At 35.1% G+C, this 17,898-nt stretch overlaps 1 protein-coding gene across 2 annotated transcripts in view; it reads right to left on the bottom strand.

Annotated features, from left to right (window-relative positions):
- The window catches only part of RICTOR (RPTOR independent companion of MTOR complex 2), a 75,244-nt gene that overhangs the window by 32,694 nt on the left and 24,652 nt on the right, over positions 1–17,898 (bottom strand). For both annotated transcript variants that reach the window (XM_058043380.1, XM_058043381.1), the window contains exons 4-17: positions 16,205–16,269; positions 13,938–14,069; positions 12,919–12,982; positions 8,998–9,124; positions 7,969–8,138; positions 7,654–7,721; positions 6,550–6,617; positions 5,268–5,350; positions 4,526–4,613; positions 3,598–3,688; positions 3,389–3,455; positions 3,199–3,279; positions 1,779–1,879; positions 145–307 (exon numbers count right to left, since the gene is read on the bottom strand). In XM_058043380.1, the coding sequence (XP_057899363.1) occupies positions 145–307; positions 1,779–1,879; positions 3,199–3,279; positions 3,389–3,455; positions 3,598–3,688; positions 4,526–4,613; positions 5,268–5,350; positions 6,550–6,617; positions 7,654–7,721; positions 7,969–8,138; positions 8,998–9,124; positions 12,919–12,982; positions 13,938–14,069; positions 16,205–16,269 (1,368 nt within the window). The remainder of the gene's footprint in view (positions 1–144; positions 308–1,778; positions 1,880–3,198; positions 3,280–3,388; positions 3,456–3,597; positions 3,689–4,525; positions 4,614–5,267; positions 5,351–6,549; positions 6,618–7,653; positions 7,722–7,968; positions 8,139–8,997; positions 9,125–12,918; positions 12,983–13,937; positions 14,070–16,204; positions 16,270–17,898) is intronic.

Genomic DNA, 17,898 nt, shown 5'->3' with positions numbered 1-17,898 from the left:
GCAAGACAAATGAGATAAAAAAAATACTACATAGAATCACACAAATTATTCTGAATTACACTGAGTAAAGCTTGAGGGGTAGGAGACACAAGTCTCCACAACAGAGGGTCAAATTCAGGTTTGAAAAATGAATTATCATAATACCTTTAAAATAAAGATGTCTTTCTGCACACGGTACTGATCCCTTTTCTGGTGTGTTGAGATGGCTTTCTGAATAATATGATCTAAGTGGAGGCTGTAAGGTTTAGGGCCTCTTTTCTTCATCTCATGAAAACGTTTTAAGCAGTTGAGTGCTGCACTAGCCCGCCTGTTAGAAAAAAGAAATACCATAATTAGTATTTGGCAATTGTTATCAGACTAAAGAGGACCACCACCTTCTGAGTAAACAGTTCAAGAAAGAGCTGACCAACAATTCTAAGATAAAGAAAATTATTTTCTTGAGACACATTTTTATACAACCACAAGAGTCAGTTTCATATCAAAATTATACAGAAAAGTATCTTTTGGAGTTTCTAGCACTGAAGTATTATCCTTACTGATAACTTTTCTTCTGCTCTGCAATTATTGGTGTCTGCTACACCTCAGAGAGGATACTGAAATGTTTAAAGTTGATTTCCATTGTGAGATATCACAGTAGATCAACATTCTGCAGCGAAGTTAGTAGTTGAGAGCACTCGCTTCAACTTAGAGTAACAAAGTGTCTCTCATCCACTCTCATCCCGATCCCGCCTCTCTGCAAGGGTGGCAGGACTATCAAGAGTACACTCCCTGCTCTTGTATCTAAACAGTTCAGCAACAGCATGTTTCTGCTTTCTGGGAAAAGATAGGGAGTAACTTGAATGACAGCTGACATGGGTAAAACCAGTTAATTACAAAAGAATGATAGCAGAAAAAACCCCACCTACTGAGCAAATCAAAATAAGGAAGTCTTAAAAAGAGGAGTCAAGCCAATCTTTCTTCCCCATAAACAAAAATTGTCATAGTGTAGGAAAGTGCTTTTATTTTATTTTCAAACAAATACCTTTGGATTTGGTCACTTATTTAAATTTAGTCTGTAACACAAAGATTACAATTTTTCAGACTATAAAAGTGTAGAGTGCTGACCCATGACAAAATCCTCAAACAAAAAATACTACTTCTAAAAAACCACTTTCTTTCAACAGAAATGGGAATTCTTACTGCTCTATCAGGTGTGTCCAGAAATACCAACAAGGACTACAATTCAGGTAATGTATAAGCATCTGTCTTCTGCCCTTTGTCCTTTTTTTCACCCCACCACTTTGGCCATGTGAAATATTCTCTCCTGAAATTCCAGATATGCCTTTTTTGAAAAACTAATGCTGTCATTGCATAGCAAAGTTTTCCACTGACATATAAGAAACCTTCAAAACTAAAAACAGAAGAGCACTACACTTTTAGGAAGTACGCTACAAGCACTATTCATCATTTCACACTAGCAGTTTAGAAAAATCCTGTAATTTATCACTGAGAACACAATGAAAGACAGAACATTATATTATGTATCAGAATACTGATCTGACAAGAGAAATCAGAAATGGCAAGAATCCTTAACAAATACATTTTTACAAGTGAAAGAAACCTCAACACACTCATTTTATCTTCTACAAAGAAAACCAACTAAGAACACAAATTTGAAGAAATACATATTAAAGACGTGTGAATTTATAATTATTTGACTTCTTCCATTAGGAAGTTTCAGAGAAGATAGCATTTTGTGACAGAACTTTATGCTTTCAAATGTAACATATAATTCTTACTGTCTTTTCTCTTTCATGATGTCAAAGGATGCTGCCATATTCATTAGTGTTGGTAAGCAGTGCAAGTGATGGCTATGAGAATGAGGAAGAATTGTGTTTGCCTGTAAAAAATCCAACAAAAGACCAGTTAAAATAACTTATTAGAACGATTTCATACATCTTTTTAGGATCAACATTTCAAGAATCTACCACTTTTCACAAGATTTTCACAAATTTATGACAACAAAATTACATTTTGCTTAATGTCAGAGCATAACTATCCACATGATTTTGAATTTGTGATCTAACAAATCAACCTGAATTACACTAGCAAGTAACTTGAAACAATTTCAGAGTTTTATAATACATATTGTTTCCACTGGAGTTTAAGTTGCAATATGCAAAAACTTCCAAAGCAGGAGCTTATGTCATGTATATAAAAGTACTAAAAAACCCTAAAATCAGAAATACAATTAAAGCTGATGATTTCCACTAAAGCATTACCGCACAAAGCCCCCTGATTTATTAACATAACATTCTAAGTTACTGGACATTTAAATGCTTTTAATAAACATCTAGTTCTACAAATATTTTTAGAAACTAAAGAACATGAAGATAAAGAGATTAGTTACATTTCCAAACACTAAATAAACAGGTAAGTATTTTTTTCAGTTTTTGAGAAACAGTAGCCATATCTGATTAACAGATCATCCTTCAGAAAATCAAAAAATACCTGTGCTTTATAGCATACTCAAGTGTGAGTTAACAATCATGCCCATTCAAAAGTATTCAGGAAACCAGAAAAATAGGATATAATATTATAAAAAATGTAGCACTGGAGTATTTATGAAAACTGTATCATCATCTCAGTACAAGATTAGTTTCAGAGAGAGAAGATACTGCAGGAGCTGTCTTAGGTCCACAGAAGTGGAATGAAGCTGAAGTTTCCCTGCAGCATGAGCACTCCACCAAGATGGAGTTGCCTGAATGAGTAACATAAAGTACCAAAAGGACATCAAGCTGAGTATGAATAAATTTTCATCTGTTTCCCCTGTGAGGCAGAAAGCTAAACACACTTGGTCAGAGGCCTATTGACCATCATTGTAAGAAAAGCAAAAATTAGCAATGGTCCTTTTCCCCAAACACAGTTACTGATGGGAGTGTTCAGAGGGTTCCAGCTTAAAAATACAATTACTGCTATGGCAAGAAAGTGAGTGTCAGACCTACGGACAGCCTTGGAGCAGAGCCCCTAGCAGTTTACATACTTTCCAAATAGTCTTTCTACTGAATTATACTGGCTTTAATCCATGAAGTGCCGGAAGATATAATGTGAAATTAATCCACTATTCAGATGAAAACTACATGTTTCAAGCTTGGAATACAAATTAATGCTATAATAGCAAGTATCTATTTACAAGTAGATACATAGAATGGCATTTACCATGTGCAGAAGTTCTCCCAAGAGGATAGTTGCTCTGACAGATACATGGTCATCGCTACTTGTGATCACTTCAACCAGACCCTTCAGAAAGCAAAAAAACATTACAACATTTAAGATGTAACATCTTGCCTGAACTCTTGCAAGCAATAGATGTAGCAAGCATCTATTAAAACTGAAAGTCATTAGTTACCTCCAGAAGTCCATTGGTAATAAAAGCAGAAAGAACTAAAGCCAAGTAATTATCCATGAGATCAGGCCTAAAGAGAAAAAAAGTAGGAAAACAGTTTAGAAAGTACATTTCTTATTGTTCCTGCAAGAAAACAAGAAACGTTTTGTCCACACTGCCACAAAACAAAAGAAGAGGAATGGCTTAGACTAAGTTAGTCATTAAATCCTCACCTTGACCTGGCTCGATGGGGTAAAACAGTTTTAGCTTCAGCAGCTACAAAGCCATCAGAAAGCCTCCAGCAGTCTTGAAACCTGCCTGGATCTAGAACAAGAAAATATGGACAATGGTAATTATAAACTTGGCTTTTACAGTATTATTACAATGGCAGTCTGTATGTAAATAATAACCCTTGCCCGCAAATATTATTTCAGGTGGTTTCAAATTACAGAAAATTTTGTCAGAGGGAATCTCTAACAAGTCATCTAGTCCACAGTCCTGAACAAAGCAAGGGTACCTCGAAAGCTAGGACAAAGATTACATCTAAGTGTCAACAAAAACAGTGATATTTCCAATTCATAAACATATTAAACAAGTTTAAGAGAAAATACCATTAGCATCTACAATGTTACAAGGTACATCAATATATAGGAGTAGAAAGTTTGCAACAAATTTATTTACTTATAAATTTAAAAAAGCAGAGACTTCTCTTGGGTTTACAACAGAGTAATTCTAAAGGTAAAATACTAACTTGGTTAAATTCAAAGACACGAAAAAGCATGAACTTGCCCTCAAAAAAGCAGCAGTCTAAGGACAATGGAGATAACTAACAGATAGACAATATATAGAAAAGACTGACTAACAACTTGTCTGTAGTATTCACTAACACATCCACAAATTATAATACTCCTAACAGTTCAAAGGAGTCTAATCTGTAGTGCTGACCTTATAGTCTTTGCATTAATGCCTAACTATGCAGATCTTTCATCAAACGTATAAGACTTAACAGGTGATAAAGAATTTCAGACAGGACTTCAGAGCACCCAATAAATTCAGCGATAAAACAAAGCAATTTACAGTACATAGGAGACAGCAAAGGTTTTAAATTTGTATAGGAGTTTAACACACAGAATTCTTATGTGAATTGTTTTAAATACTTACCTACACTGAGCAGTGCCTCGATAAATTCTTCTGCAATAACAGGGAGAGGAAGACGAAATATATCGTAGAGAACTTCAAGCAGACCTCGCTACCAAAAAAAACATAACACAACAGGAATTTTACAGATTTACAAAATTGTCCTTTAAGATTTCTAGTGTGGTAACACTGGTGCATTTGTTGCAGTGTTTTTTTCACAAATGGAAATAAACTGAAGAAGAGAGAATGAGTTTTTTTTTACTTTTGAATTGTCCCTTATTGGCACTATGAATGCAATAGTAGTTCAGGCTACTTGGACTGCAGATTTTTACAATAGTTACATCTGTAACCATCAACTTTTCTCTATTAAGTTTAATTTGTGAAGAAACATTTTTTTAACCTGAAATTCAACTCTGATTATTATGCTTATAACTTGTGACTGCAGCTACTGTAAATGTGCTTTGATTTATGACCAGAGTAAAAAGTTATTTATGAATTTTTCTCTACTTCATTTTGTCACATGTACATAGTGTGCTTCCCAATTTCATAGGAATTTTATAACAGAATTACAGACTTGAACTTTGGGGGTTAAATAAACTCAAGAACATAACTGGAGTTCTTGTTTCATGTTTCATAACTGGAGTCTGTATTTATTTAAACCACTTAATTGTTTAAAAGTTAAGAATAACTTAATTAAAATATTAAGTATTATTTCAGTAATATATTCCAGTAAGCATATTACCAGTACTAAATGTTCACCACCTACCCGGATTTCCATATTTGGTATACAGAGTACTCCAATGAGAGACTGAATCCCAGAATTTCCAGGTTTGCACAGGCTGATAATACCTAGAAAACATTAAATGTATAACAATATTCCCTTATCAACATAAGAAAGGACAATAGACAAATTATTAAATTAGATTTTCAGTTTGAAAATAAGTACACATGAAAAAAAATTACTAATCACAAAACTTTATTTCCTCATTAAAAAACTGTGCTACTTTTGTCCTTCCTATTGTGAACAGTATTCAAAAGTTACCTGTGAAAACAACATATGCATGGAAGAAATGAGAAAAAGATGAAAGTGTCTCTAATGAGTAACTCTTCAGCCTGAAGGTTTCCATCATCTGAGGAGAACTGTAAGGTATTTCATTCAAAAGCTGTATCTTAACCTAACAAATTAATTCCTTTTCCTTTAGTCTCAGGGGAATTCTAACAGCTGTTAGATCTAAGTGCCCGAGTCCAGGAAGATGCAGTAACACACCTATCAGAAACTGTTTTCTGAAAAGTTTCAAAGTCATCACATGCCTTCTCTTCAAGCATGTGAGAACATTTGAAAGATACCTAGATATTAAAATTAAGCTTAGCGATAATTGTCAGAATTTAAAAAATAACACAAATAGTGTCACAAAACAGCTTAAGTATAGCCTGGAAAAATTCCACTCAAAATTATGGTGAATGTTTATGTTAACTGATTGAAATCTGCAAGACAGTGGCTTGGAAAAAAAAAGCAATTCCTGAGGCAGTACCTTCATCTCACATATTGTAATATCACAGAGAAAGGATTAAGTAAAATGAAAAAAAAAACCTTTTTTGATTTAGAAATATCTTCTACATGAAAAATTGCTATGTCCATTTCCAATTTCTCTTCAGCTATGGCAAAAGCAGGTGAAATATTTGCCAGTATCTATTAACACAGACAAAAAGACTTCATTTACAGTGGCAGAACCATCTCAAATGCAAGTTCTTATGATATGAATGCTATTTTAAATATCCTTTAACACATTAGATTTCAAGAATGACCATCAAAATGTAGTTTATAAGGCATTTTACAAAGAAGGGGAAAAGCTCTGCCTTCTCAGGAGTCTAAGAAAACTATGCACTGCATCCTCCAATTTTACAGTATCAAAACACATATTAAGTACCATTGTAAGAAGGTATTGATAGAAATTAGACATATCAAATGAGTCAGATCCTGTGCCATTTATAATAGAAATAAAATCACACTTCAATCATCCAATTTCAAACAAATAAACAAATCTTACCTGCCCATGATCGAAATGCAGCCACTATTCCCATTTTACTAGCCAGGAATCGCGCTTCTCTGTCCTCTCTGCCGGTGAAACAAAAATGTCACAATGCAGGTAATAATTACAAAACAAACAGTACTACAGTATTATTATTAAAAGGTAGTTAACTGAGATAGGGGACAAAATCCAGAGTAAAAGAAGTATTTTATGTATGCATATATGTGTACATATGAAAAGGTTTAGAAATTTTGATTATTGTTACTTTTCCTCTTCCAGGGGAATTTCCACAGGAGGATAACAAAAAAAACACCCCAAGGGGTCATATGAATCACTCTGCACCTCCACTGACACTAAGTCTACAGCAGAGATGAAAAGATTTGGACCTTATTCAGTTACCCAGACTTAAGCATCTAATCCTGTTTCATAATTAAAAAACTGAATAATTCAAGTTGTAAGCCACCTCAGGAGATCTCTCTTTAGTTGAAATCACTGCACAAAAGTCACCTGTTATCAGACTAGGCCAGATTATAGAAACATAGAATGGTTTGGGTTGGAAGGCACTTTTAAAGGTCATCATAGTTCAACCCCTCTGCAAGAACTCAGTAAATGCCTTTACAGTGTCCAGAGCTTTAGGAGGTATACAAGCGTCTGTAATTCAGCTTGGAATACCTGCAAAAAACCTGAAGGCTTTATCCAGCTGGGTGCTAGAAACTCAAGGCAGCAGGACCTCTCTGGACAGCATATTCTAACTCTTGACCAGACTCATATATAAAATCATCCCCACTGTCCCTAATATCAAGTTGAAATCTTTTTTGCTTCAATTTGTCTCTGTTGCTTCCTGTCCTCCCACCTTACACCACCATGAAGGGCCCTGCCTGTACCATCTTGAAAGCATTCTCATAGGTAGTAAAAAGGCCGCCATTCAGCAGAGGGCGTGCCTCAACCTTCTCTCTAGGCTAAACAAACCCTTTTAAATCTTAAATTCTTAACAGTATTTTAGAAAACTGCACTCTGGCCTACAAAATTCAACTTCTAGAAATTTGGTATTTGGAAGAAGTACAGCTCAATTAAAATGTTACAAAGATAACTGATGGCAAAAGTAGCAGCACTAACACTTACTTGAGTTGTCCTTCCGCTGTGTCTGGATTATGCCTGTAGTGAAAATCTGTGTAAGGGGCTAAAATTCGCTAAACAAAAGAAAGACACGCATTATTTTCACATGAAAATACAGTTAAATCACTAGTGCCCTTTCCTCAATCCCACTCCAAACTGTTGTATTATTTCTGCTTTGTAAGTCTCAGGCTTTTATCCTAAAACATTTTATCTTTTAGACACTGTGCACTAACACACAGGAAATCTGAGACAAAAGTAAAACATTTTAATGAGTAATAAAGTGTTTAATTTCTGTCACTAAACAAATAAAACTGCACTCACCTCTAATTCTACATCTGCTCGCACATACTGTCGGGTCTTTGGATGATTAATGAGGTGCAAAACTGTAGTTATCAGAGCCTCATTTATTCGGCTTAGCTGACAGTCAATCACATTTTTCAAGATGGTACTTAAACCACCCCGAAGAGCCACCACCTCAGGATTCTGAAGAGCTAGATAAAGGAAAACAGGTAATTTTGGCCAATGAACTAAGATAAAACATTTCACGGTACATGACAAACTCGTCATTTCTAGTATGAGTATCTTATTTATCCTGAACACTGCTGAGGCACATGTAGAGCTTTTTATGGAACCAGCTGACACTGGTAATGAATGGTGATTTTGGATTCATTTATCATACACAAAAATACTGGTCACTCAGTCTCCAACTGGGCCATTTCCCAGCTTAACTCCCAATCAAGTTTCCATATAGCAGTTTCTGGATTTTCCCATGAAGAGTTTTCACGTAACACTGAATCAACATAGATAAAATATTTATACTGAAATAAGAGTAACATTTTGTTTATTTCTTTAAAACAGAAACTTTAATCCTGTAAATAAATTACTGAATTATTTCCCACTGATTGATTTTGAAAACATTTAAAAATTAGCAGCCAAATGAAAGTTTAGGGAGTTAGTATAAAGCACTGTCCTGACTACTACAGTACCCATCTCAAAATTTTTTTAAAATGAGGATATTTTGTAGTTTGCTGAACTCTTCTAAATTTGTAAGCATCTTGTGTATGGAAATCTCCCTATTTCAAATCCATTACTTTAAGAAACTCCAACTGCGGTAGAGAAATGTTTTTAAGGCAAACCAAAACTATCAGGTCTTGAAGGAAAAGATGAAAATCTGAAACCTTTGCCTATGATACATAAATAGCTTTTAAGTCATTTTGGTTTATATCACACAAATAACTACAATCCATGAAACTGTTGATAGGAACACTTAACATCTAATTCCTTATTAAACAAGTACTGTGAATGACAACCATGTCAAAACTGAACACTAATTAAGAAAATTTATCTTACCTAGTTCACAGATAATGGCTATACAGGCTCGAACCATTCTGTCTCTTTCTTGAAGACCATCATTTCCAACTGCTATCAAAGAATTAGTAATAGAACTGGGAAACAATGAAGCATTCACAGTGATCATCTGCCAAACAGGAAAGAAAAAGCCTTGTGGTTTCTTTACATTTCTCTAAATACTCTTACATATTCACCAGTATTCTATTACCTTCATACAGCTAGACAGACCAGTCTGCCTATTACTTGGTTGTATCTGGTGAATCTTCACAACTACTTATTTTGCTCTTGAAATTTTTTCAATTTCAATTTGTTTGTCAATTTACTTTACCATTCTCTTTGTGTTTCAGCTTTTTACTTTTATATTTTATCTTAATACGAAAGAATTTAAAAGATGTTTTTTGCAGTGAGAATTAGGACTACCTTCATCATAGGATTTTTTTTTTCCCAGAATTATCTTGACAACATTATCCAATGTGTCCAGTATGCCAAAATATTGACGACATTATCCAGTGACACAGTCAACTACAAACTCATCGACTATTAAGGACATTCTGCACTACAGAAAGCCTCAGCTGTTAGTTTGAGATACTCAGAATTCACACCAGATTAAGGAGCAAGATGTATTAAAGCTAAAGAAAACCATTCCTGAATAACCAATACACCAACTCTTCACTGTCCCCCAAGTGAGCCTTTGACTACAAAGGCTGAGCAACTGTTCACATTTTTTCAATTTGTGAAAACTGAAAAATATCCTGCTGGAACAAGATCACTAAACTGATGTATTACTAAGGAGGAAGCAGGTTTTTGAGTGACTGCCTAAAAAGGGAACAGTGCAATGTTTTATAGCCCACTCAGCCATGTCATCTTTTTTTTTCTACTAATAAATAAAAATGAGACAAAAAAATACTCAATATCCACCAAGCACCTAAAAAATTAAGACTAGTTTCCAATGCTTTTGCTTATCATATTTTTTGTTTTCAACAAAACCAGGCTTATCTTCATAATTCTTCCACAAATATTTTGTCCTATATCCGCTTCACATCTCCCTTTGCGGTGTTGTAGGTATCTGTGCAAAGACGATTAGTTTTTTACCTTTTTTTGCAGAGATGTTAAAAAGAGAGAGGATCAACAATTACGACCAAAATATTGGAACAGTTTTAACAAATCTATCTTTAAATACATGTTTTTGAGAAGCTTCTTGTTATACATAATGTTAATGCCACGAAACAGGAAGTTTTAAGATCGAACTTTAAAGAGAAAACAAATTCTCTCCCACCCACACAGTCTTTCACTTTTACATGGGAAAAAGAAAAAAGAATAAGCAACAGAATAGGTGCACCAATCCGCTCTAGAAACTGCGACTTCTTTGCTACTGATATTGACATGGGACTTCCTGTGAGGACACAAGCTGCTCTGCTTCACTGTCCTCTTTGCTTTACAGACAAGAGAAGGAAAGGTTTCTTGTAATGCTCAATTCTAAACATATCAGTAAACAATTTTTCCCATTTACTTTGTATCTGTTCTGTGTATTAAAATGCAGTTCTAAAGACCAAGGACAGGTAAAGGAAAGCTACTTATAAGCAGCTACAATGAAATAAGTAATAGAGAGTATGAATTCGGTCTTTTAAGACTCCTTTAGGAAAGAGGAAGAAAGAACATGGCTCATATTGCATCTAACCCTGACTTCTGCTTTAAAAAGAAAACACCCAATAAAATTTAAAAGAAATGTGTTACTGACTTCTATCAGATATAAAAATGCTTCCGGAAGCAACTTCATGACACCCTTTTCATGGTTGAAGATATTACTAAATTGTAAGACTTTTACCCGTAAATATAGAGGTGATTACGGTCAAAACAGGCAGTGAGCACTCAGCCTTCAAAAACTATTCGAGATCAAGTTTAAAAAGTTAGATTTTTTTAAATCTGCATACACCATTTAAACCTAATATTTTTAAAACAAAGTTTACAATTGCATTTTCTAAATTCATAAAGAAGTATTACTACTTTATATTTTGTTGTTCTTCTCTATGAAAGAAAGAAAAGAGAAGGTTTTAATTTTAATGTATGCAATTCTCACAGACATTTTTACTACCTAAGATGAGGTTAAAGAGCCGCATCTTGAAATTGAAAACAATAGTTCTGTGATACTGGAAAAGCCCAATTCAGTTTCACAGTTAATAATCTTCTGAACAAGTTTGTTAGCTTTTTTTCCTTTTATGTGCCCTCTATTCTTTGCTTTTAGTCGTTTATATTATATAGTCCTATTCCTAATCTTTTAGGAATCCTGGCATCAAATCACTAAATCTGATACACTGAGGGAGATGAAGACAGAAGCAGAAGAAGGGCAAGAGCAGGGTAACAAAAAGACAGTGTGAAAATGCAGAATATGCTATTCAGGAAGCACAGTACTCCTTGTGAGAGAATTTCTTGAGTACTGACTGCTCTATGCCAATGCATGCTTAACTGCTGTGGCCTAGACAGCACATGAGAAAGCTGCTAACTTTAGTGGTAGCAGGCTGGGTGGCTTTTTCTTGGTCTGACATTGTCTTTTAAGAAAACAATGTTAGAGGTAAGTAGCAAAAGATGCTAGAAAAGGCTTTCCATCAACATTTCTCAGCATCAAGGAACCACAAGCGTGGCTGCACAGCCTGTGCATTTGATGCACACACCTGGTGCACACCAATATTCTTGCACCACGACAGAAAAAAAAAAACCACCAAGGGTCAGCTGTATGCTTTCTTTGATGCTTCTCTTTGACCATCATTTTTTTCAGATCAAGCTAATGAATTTGTTTCTCTTGCTGTCTCTCTCTTCTTTCATGCAAGACAGAAGTTTTTGCTCAAGTAGAAAATGCTCAAAAAAGCCCAGATATAATGAGGACAAATTTCTGACCCAAATAAAAACTGATTATGGATGTGCTTCCATCCTCTGATGAGTCTACACCGAAGCTCTTCTTTCAAAGAAGTTTCACAAAACACTTTTATAATAAAAGTGCAACTTCGTTAAGGACCTGCTCCTTCATACTGGGGCATTTTTGTTTGTTTTTGTCTTGTTTGGGTTTGGAGGCAGATGTCTTTAATACTTAAAACTCTCTTTTTTGGCACAATTGTTAATCAAGTACATTGCATCTCCTGTGAGACAGAAAATATATTTAGATAGATTTAAAACACAAAGAGATTTAACATAGACAGTACTCCTGGGGAACTATTCTTCAACTACTTCAAGCTTTACTCGAGACTTCAGTAGTTTCTACAAGAATATGAGAACAATAAAGAACAGCAAAGTCCAGCACAGAGGCAGGATATTATGTTTCCTGAAGACATTTGGTACCTCTATATGCCAATTTTTCTAGGATGAACTTGAAAATGCAGCAACCATACTTTTAAATCTCACATCCATGGGTGCACAGTACAGTAACCATCACAGACTAAACACATTTCATTGAGTATCTGAGACAAAATCCTGTGGACAGCATCAACTGCTACCAACAAAGCGTAATGCTATAAGCATTCCTTGAATGATCACTTCAGTGAAAATTGTCTCAGGTTTTGCATGGCAGAAAATCTCCCAATCTCTGACTCACAGATGCTTAAACAAACTATACAATGAAGTAGTCATAATTTCAACATTGAAACTTAATATTGTTTTTATGCTCTTGCATTCACTCTTTGATAAGTGTTTCCCAAACCTCGTCCAGTAAGCATGATTTTTCTAGCACACTTGAGATTCTGAATGGTAGAACTGTAAAACCAAAACAAATCTCTTCACTACATTTTTCTGTCTTTTAAATTATCAGCTTTATTACACGATAAAGGTAAAGCAAGGTATTAGAGACTGTGAAAAAGCACTATTGATGGAGACAGCCAGGAGTCAGCACAATTGAGTGGCACAGCAGATACAACCATACATAGGAGATTTTACCTTTCTGACTAAACGAAGTGCTTGTGTTCTTTCTACTTCATTACTCTGCTGTATGTCAATGCACCTAAAGTAAGTTAAAAAAACACATTTTGTAACTTTCACCTTAACGGTTAACACCTCATGTTAATATTTATGCACATGAGTATAAAAGAAAAATAATTGACTTATGGTTTAAAAACTACACTATTCAGCAAATACACTCATTATGATACATCAGTTAGGTTTGGTTTATATTTTCTCTGCTATTTTCATTACAACTAAGTCACTAAAATGTTCTCAAATATAAAATGGCAAAGCATAATGCTTCAACAACTATTTTCCAAGGCAGCTGCATTTGTCGTTTGCAAATGAGACCACATGAAATATTTCTAATGTTTTATATGAACACACCTTGAGTTTTTCAGAGTTTGAAATCAGAAAAGTCTTTTGCTCCAAAAAGTTGAACAGCGTACTAAAATTACACGTGTATATTTATAAACAGAAATGAAATTCACACATATCTGTACCAGCATATTAAATAAAAAATTTAGTTACAGGAAGCACTAGAAATGCTATTATTTACATCTATTCATCATGCTGATTCTATTAGTATCTCACTGTTGGTTTGCCCTTTGGTATTTTTCTGTTGTGTCATTGATTATATTTAGACTACGAATTCGTGGACATCAACTATTACAGCAATGTGATAATACAAAGAATCAAACAATTCCCATACAAAAACTTAAGACATGAAAATTATTAATAGTTCAACCATATTAATTAATATTAATTAATAGTTAATGGCATTTATGACTAAAAGTAGAAATTATTTGGATACTTGTAATGTATCATATATTAGGACAGTATTTTATTTGGATTAGCTAGTCTGATGAAATATTCTGTTGAAGCAAAAAGGATTTTTTAAAACTACTCAACAAAACCATAAAAGACTAGGGAAACACTTCTCTCCTGTATCAACCATGAAAAGGAAAATGATTTAGAACCTTACAACTTGCAACAAGAAGAAAGAGAAAAATTACCTGGCTATCAAATAATCCACTTTCAACTTTAGCACCTTCTGGAGAATACTGGAGTCTCGAATGAGATAGCGGAGGGCTCGCAATCCTGCTGCTCGCACCTCTTTTGCTTCATTTAGTAGAGCTAACCTCAGACTACAATGAAGAAAATAAGAGGGAGAAACAACTATTAGGCAGCAGGTAAGACTTCACCATCTGACATGCAGCTACAACTCCCTCGTTTAAGACAAAAAGTAGGATTTTTAAAAATAAATGTTCTGAACTAATTTTCTGACTTTCAGGTCTTCTCATGTGCAACCTAGAAGGCAAGCCCTCATCCTGGTCAGCAGATGTAGACAATATATTAATCTTCAAAAGCCACAAATGATTTTTCCCTCAAATAACAGCTTATATATCCTTGAAACGACACAGAATGAAAACCTGTACACAAGTTATTTGACAAAACAGCTGAGCATAATACTAGTTCAAGAAAATTAAGAGGTAGAATAAGGTAGCTAAGAATAAATGAGATATGGAAGAACTCTAGAAATTGAATTAGAAAGCATGAGGTAGAACACTGTCCTTTTGAAGGCTCTCAACATATTCGTTCCTCTTCCTCAACAACATGCAGGGTGGGGTGGGAATCCTCAACCTCCCAATGACATTTTCTAAGAGGATTTTTCACTGGACATCTAAGATCATAAATACTTCATCCACTGAGACTGAATTACTACTTCTAAAAAGGTTTGGGATTTTTTTTCCCCTTATTCTAGGGTTGTCCTACATAGTAATCAGCTACTCCAAGGCAAAATATCTTCAGAGTCTTTTGGTGAATACCTGGCCAGGGCAAGTCGCTGTAACAGGGGCCTACTCCCAGGTGATACCTAGACAAAGTAGGCTGCCATACCATTTGCAAAAAAGATGAACTGATTATTACTTTCAGCACCAAATAGGGACCTGTTTCAAGACCATCTTTCCTGTAATATGAATATGCTACCCACATTGCTTTGGATGCAGGACAGAGCTGGATTTCTGGACTTGCAAAACTGGACATGGGACTGCTGACTCATGTTCAGCCTCTCATCCAGCAGGACCCCCAAGTCCTTCTCAGCAGGGCTGCTCTCAATCAGTTCAAGCCCAGCCTGCACTGATACTGAGTGTATTCCTGATACCACAGATCTTTGGGTACAGCTCCTGGCCCTGCACAGGACAATCCCAAGGACCACACTTTGAGCCTGAGAGCCTGAGCGTTGTCCAAACAAACACTTCTTGAACTCTGCCAGGCTACCTGGGGAGCCTGCTCTGCTACCCAACCAGCCTCTGGGTAAAGAACCTTTTTATGATATCTGACCTAAACTTCCCCTAACACAACTTCAGGCCATTCCCTTGGGTCCTCTCACTGGTCAACAGAAAGATCAGAGCAGAGGCTCCTCCTCCTCTTCCCCTGCGAGGAAGCTGCAGACCAGTTAATGAACTGGCACAGTGAAACCACTACAAAGGAAAAGACTATCATGAGATTCAACACTCAAAAGCAAAAGCTGCCAAAAAGAGATGTGTCGCTATCTTTAGGTATGCAATGAAAACATAGTCAAAAAGACAGACACATCAGTTTTAGCTGAGAAAACAATTACACAAAGTTTCCCAACATTTTGCTCAAAGAGCAGTTAGCTTTCCTAACCTTTTCTGCTTAAGTGAGATCTAAATTGAAAGAACACAGAAATGCATTAAATATTAGATATTTGCTTTTGTCACCAGTGCTGGTCTTCAAGACAAATTTAAAAATTTCTGCATGCAAATAAGCATGTAGTTACATCTGACAGTCAAAATGGCCAAAAAATAGACAGAAATTCCACTTAAAAGAATATACACAGGACATGTCAGTAGCAAGGCAAGTAGAGCTTCATGGACATATAGACACCAGTACAACATAAAATACTGATCTTTAAATCTTGACTCTTTATCAAGAGTATGCTCTGAATTTTGTAGATGTACATTTTGATTACAAGTGCTTTCTACAACTACTGAAATACTTAGAGGTACTTTTACATCTCAGGAATATAATGAAGAAATCTACACTTCTAACTTGGAGGGTTTATCTCTGTTTGGCAAATAGTAAGTAATATATTTCTGACTTTACTCATTGAAATATTTGCAGGTTGTATACTTGCATTATGAAGCTTCAAACATATTATAAATACAAAATACTAGTTCAGAAGCACAAATGAAGTTTATTTAATTGGATCAAAACAACTGAAGTTCCCTAGTATTGCCTAGTGCTCTTTACTACTTACCATATAATGATGCTGTCATAGGTAAAGCCCAACTTTTCTTCAGCATGGCCAGTATTACAAAGAAGCTGAAAGTAAGATAAAATACCTATTATTTATAGGTATCCAAAAATAACCATGAAGAAGTATAGATTTTGGGAAATGCTTTCAAAAAATCTGAGAAATTTAATTTGTAGCAAGGGAGAGAACACCAGCTTCAGACTTCCCTGAGAATTTCTGCAGTACATATTGTGCTCCTATACACACCAGACACAGAGACTCACCTGTGGATTTCCATACCAAAAAAAGGTTGCACTTTGTGTAAGCTGTGTACTGGTCAGTCAATTTTACTGGTTAAATTACAACTGGTAATTTGAGCAGAGAGCAAAAATGACTGAAGTCAAAGCAAATCTGCAGGGGCTCTGGTAAGAGTTTTGATACAAAGACTGACAGATGTTCTACTGTCATGTTTTGTCACAATAGCACAGAAGTACAAAAAAATCAGAAGGCATTACAAGTGTTGTGTAACTGACATTTGGTCTTGGCCTGCCACCCATCCCGTAGAATTTTTATCTCTGAAAAATCAGAGCAAAGTTTGAATTAATGCACACAGAAAGACAGCCGTAAACTGTCACAAACTGGACACTTCAGCCATATGTAGTCACTGTGAACAGAGAAGATTTACAAGCACAGTTTTAAAGTCCAAAACCATGCTTAAAAGGAGCAACCTAGGTTGCCAATGTTTTAGCCTCTTGAGGAAAGGAAAACAATCTCTTCTGTAAGAAGAGCTGATGCTGTCCTTTTCAAGAACAGCAAATAAATTCCTAGTAATCTCACTATCCCTGGCTAAAATTATAAAATACTATCATGTCCAAATCCCAAAGCACTTTTCTAAGCACTTCCAAAAACTCAAGTGACTAATACTGATTGCAATAGCTTTGCACTTTGTCCTCCGTTTTCAAAACAGGCATGTGTTCAGTTTTAAGTCAGTGCAGCATTAAGTTTCTCCTAGTGAGGAATTCAGGAAGTATTTGTGCTAACTAGTTATTACTTCTGCTCTGAAAATACTGTGATATATCAAACCCTGTGACACATTCTTTATGTGTATTTACTGCTAACAATAAGAAACAGCCAAATCAAGGCTATTGTAAGTTAAAGTATTTGGTATGTTCCGTGCTTCAGTTCTACTGTTCACCTCCATCTGAAAAAATGACATTGACAGAAACTCCTCTTTTAAGTAAACCAACAAGTAGAAATTAATTCAGTTATCACATTATGTCTTACAAAATAGCCTTTCAAGAGAAATAGTGATAATGCAGAAATTTAAGGCTGTTAATGAGATTATTAAATTGGCCTGGATCGGCTCAACGTTTGGGCTCAAATAACTTAATTGAAGTATTTTGGATTTTGCATTTTTCTTAACCAAAGACAATTGTCAAACATAAGGAAAGTTTTTACATAACCTTTTTTTACCACCTTTCCAGTTTAAGTGATAATAAAACTAGACAATTGATGCACTAACTGGTTATGACAGTATGTCACTTCCTAACATCAATCTATTTTTATGCCATGTTGTTGGACTGCCTAAGGCCACCAGTGCTGTTTTAGCATTTCTATTGACATCTTATGAACTGTAAAAATTGGCTGGCACAGTGTAAGCAAAACAGTGTGAGAAGATAGTGAGTAAAAACAGTTCATTGTTCAGTTGCAGACAATTA

Source organism: Melospiza georgiana, chromosome Z, assembly GCF_028018845.1.
Source record: "Melospiza georgiana isolate bMelGeo1 chromosome Z, bMelGeo1.pri, whole genome shotgun sequence".
Taxonomy (NCBI): Eukaryota; Metazoa; Chordata; class Aves; order Passeriformes; family Passerellidae; genus Melospiza; species Melospiza georgiana.
The sequence above is the reverse complement of the archived record's forward strand: the minus strand, read 5'-3'. Positions and strand labels throughout refer to the sequence as shown.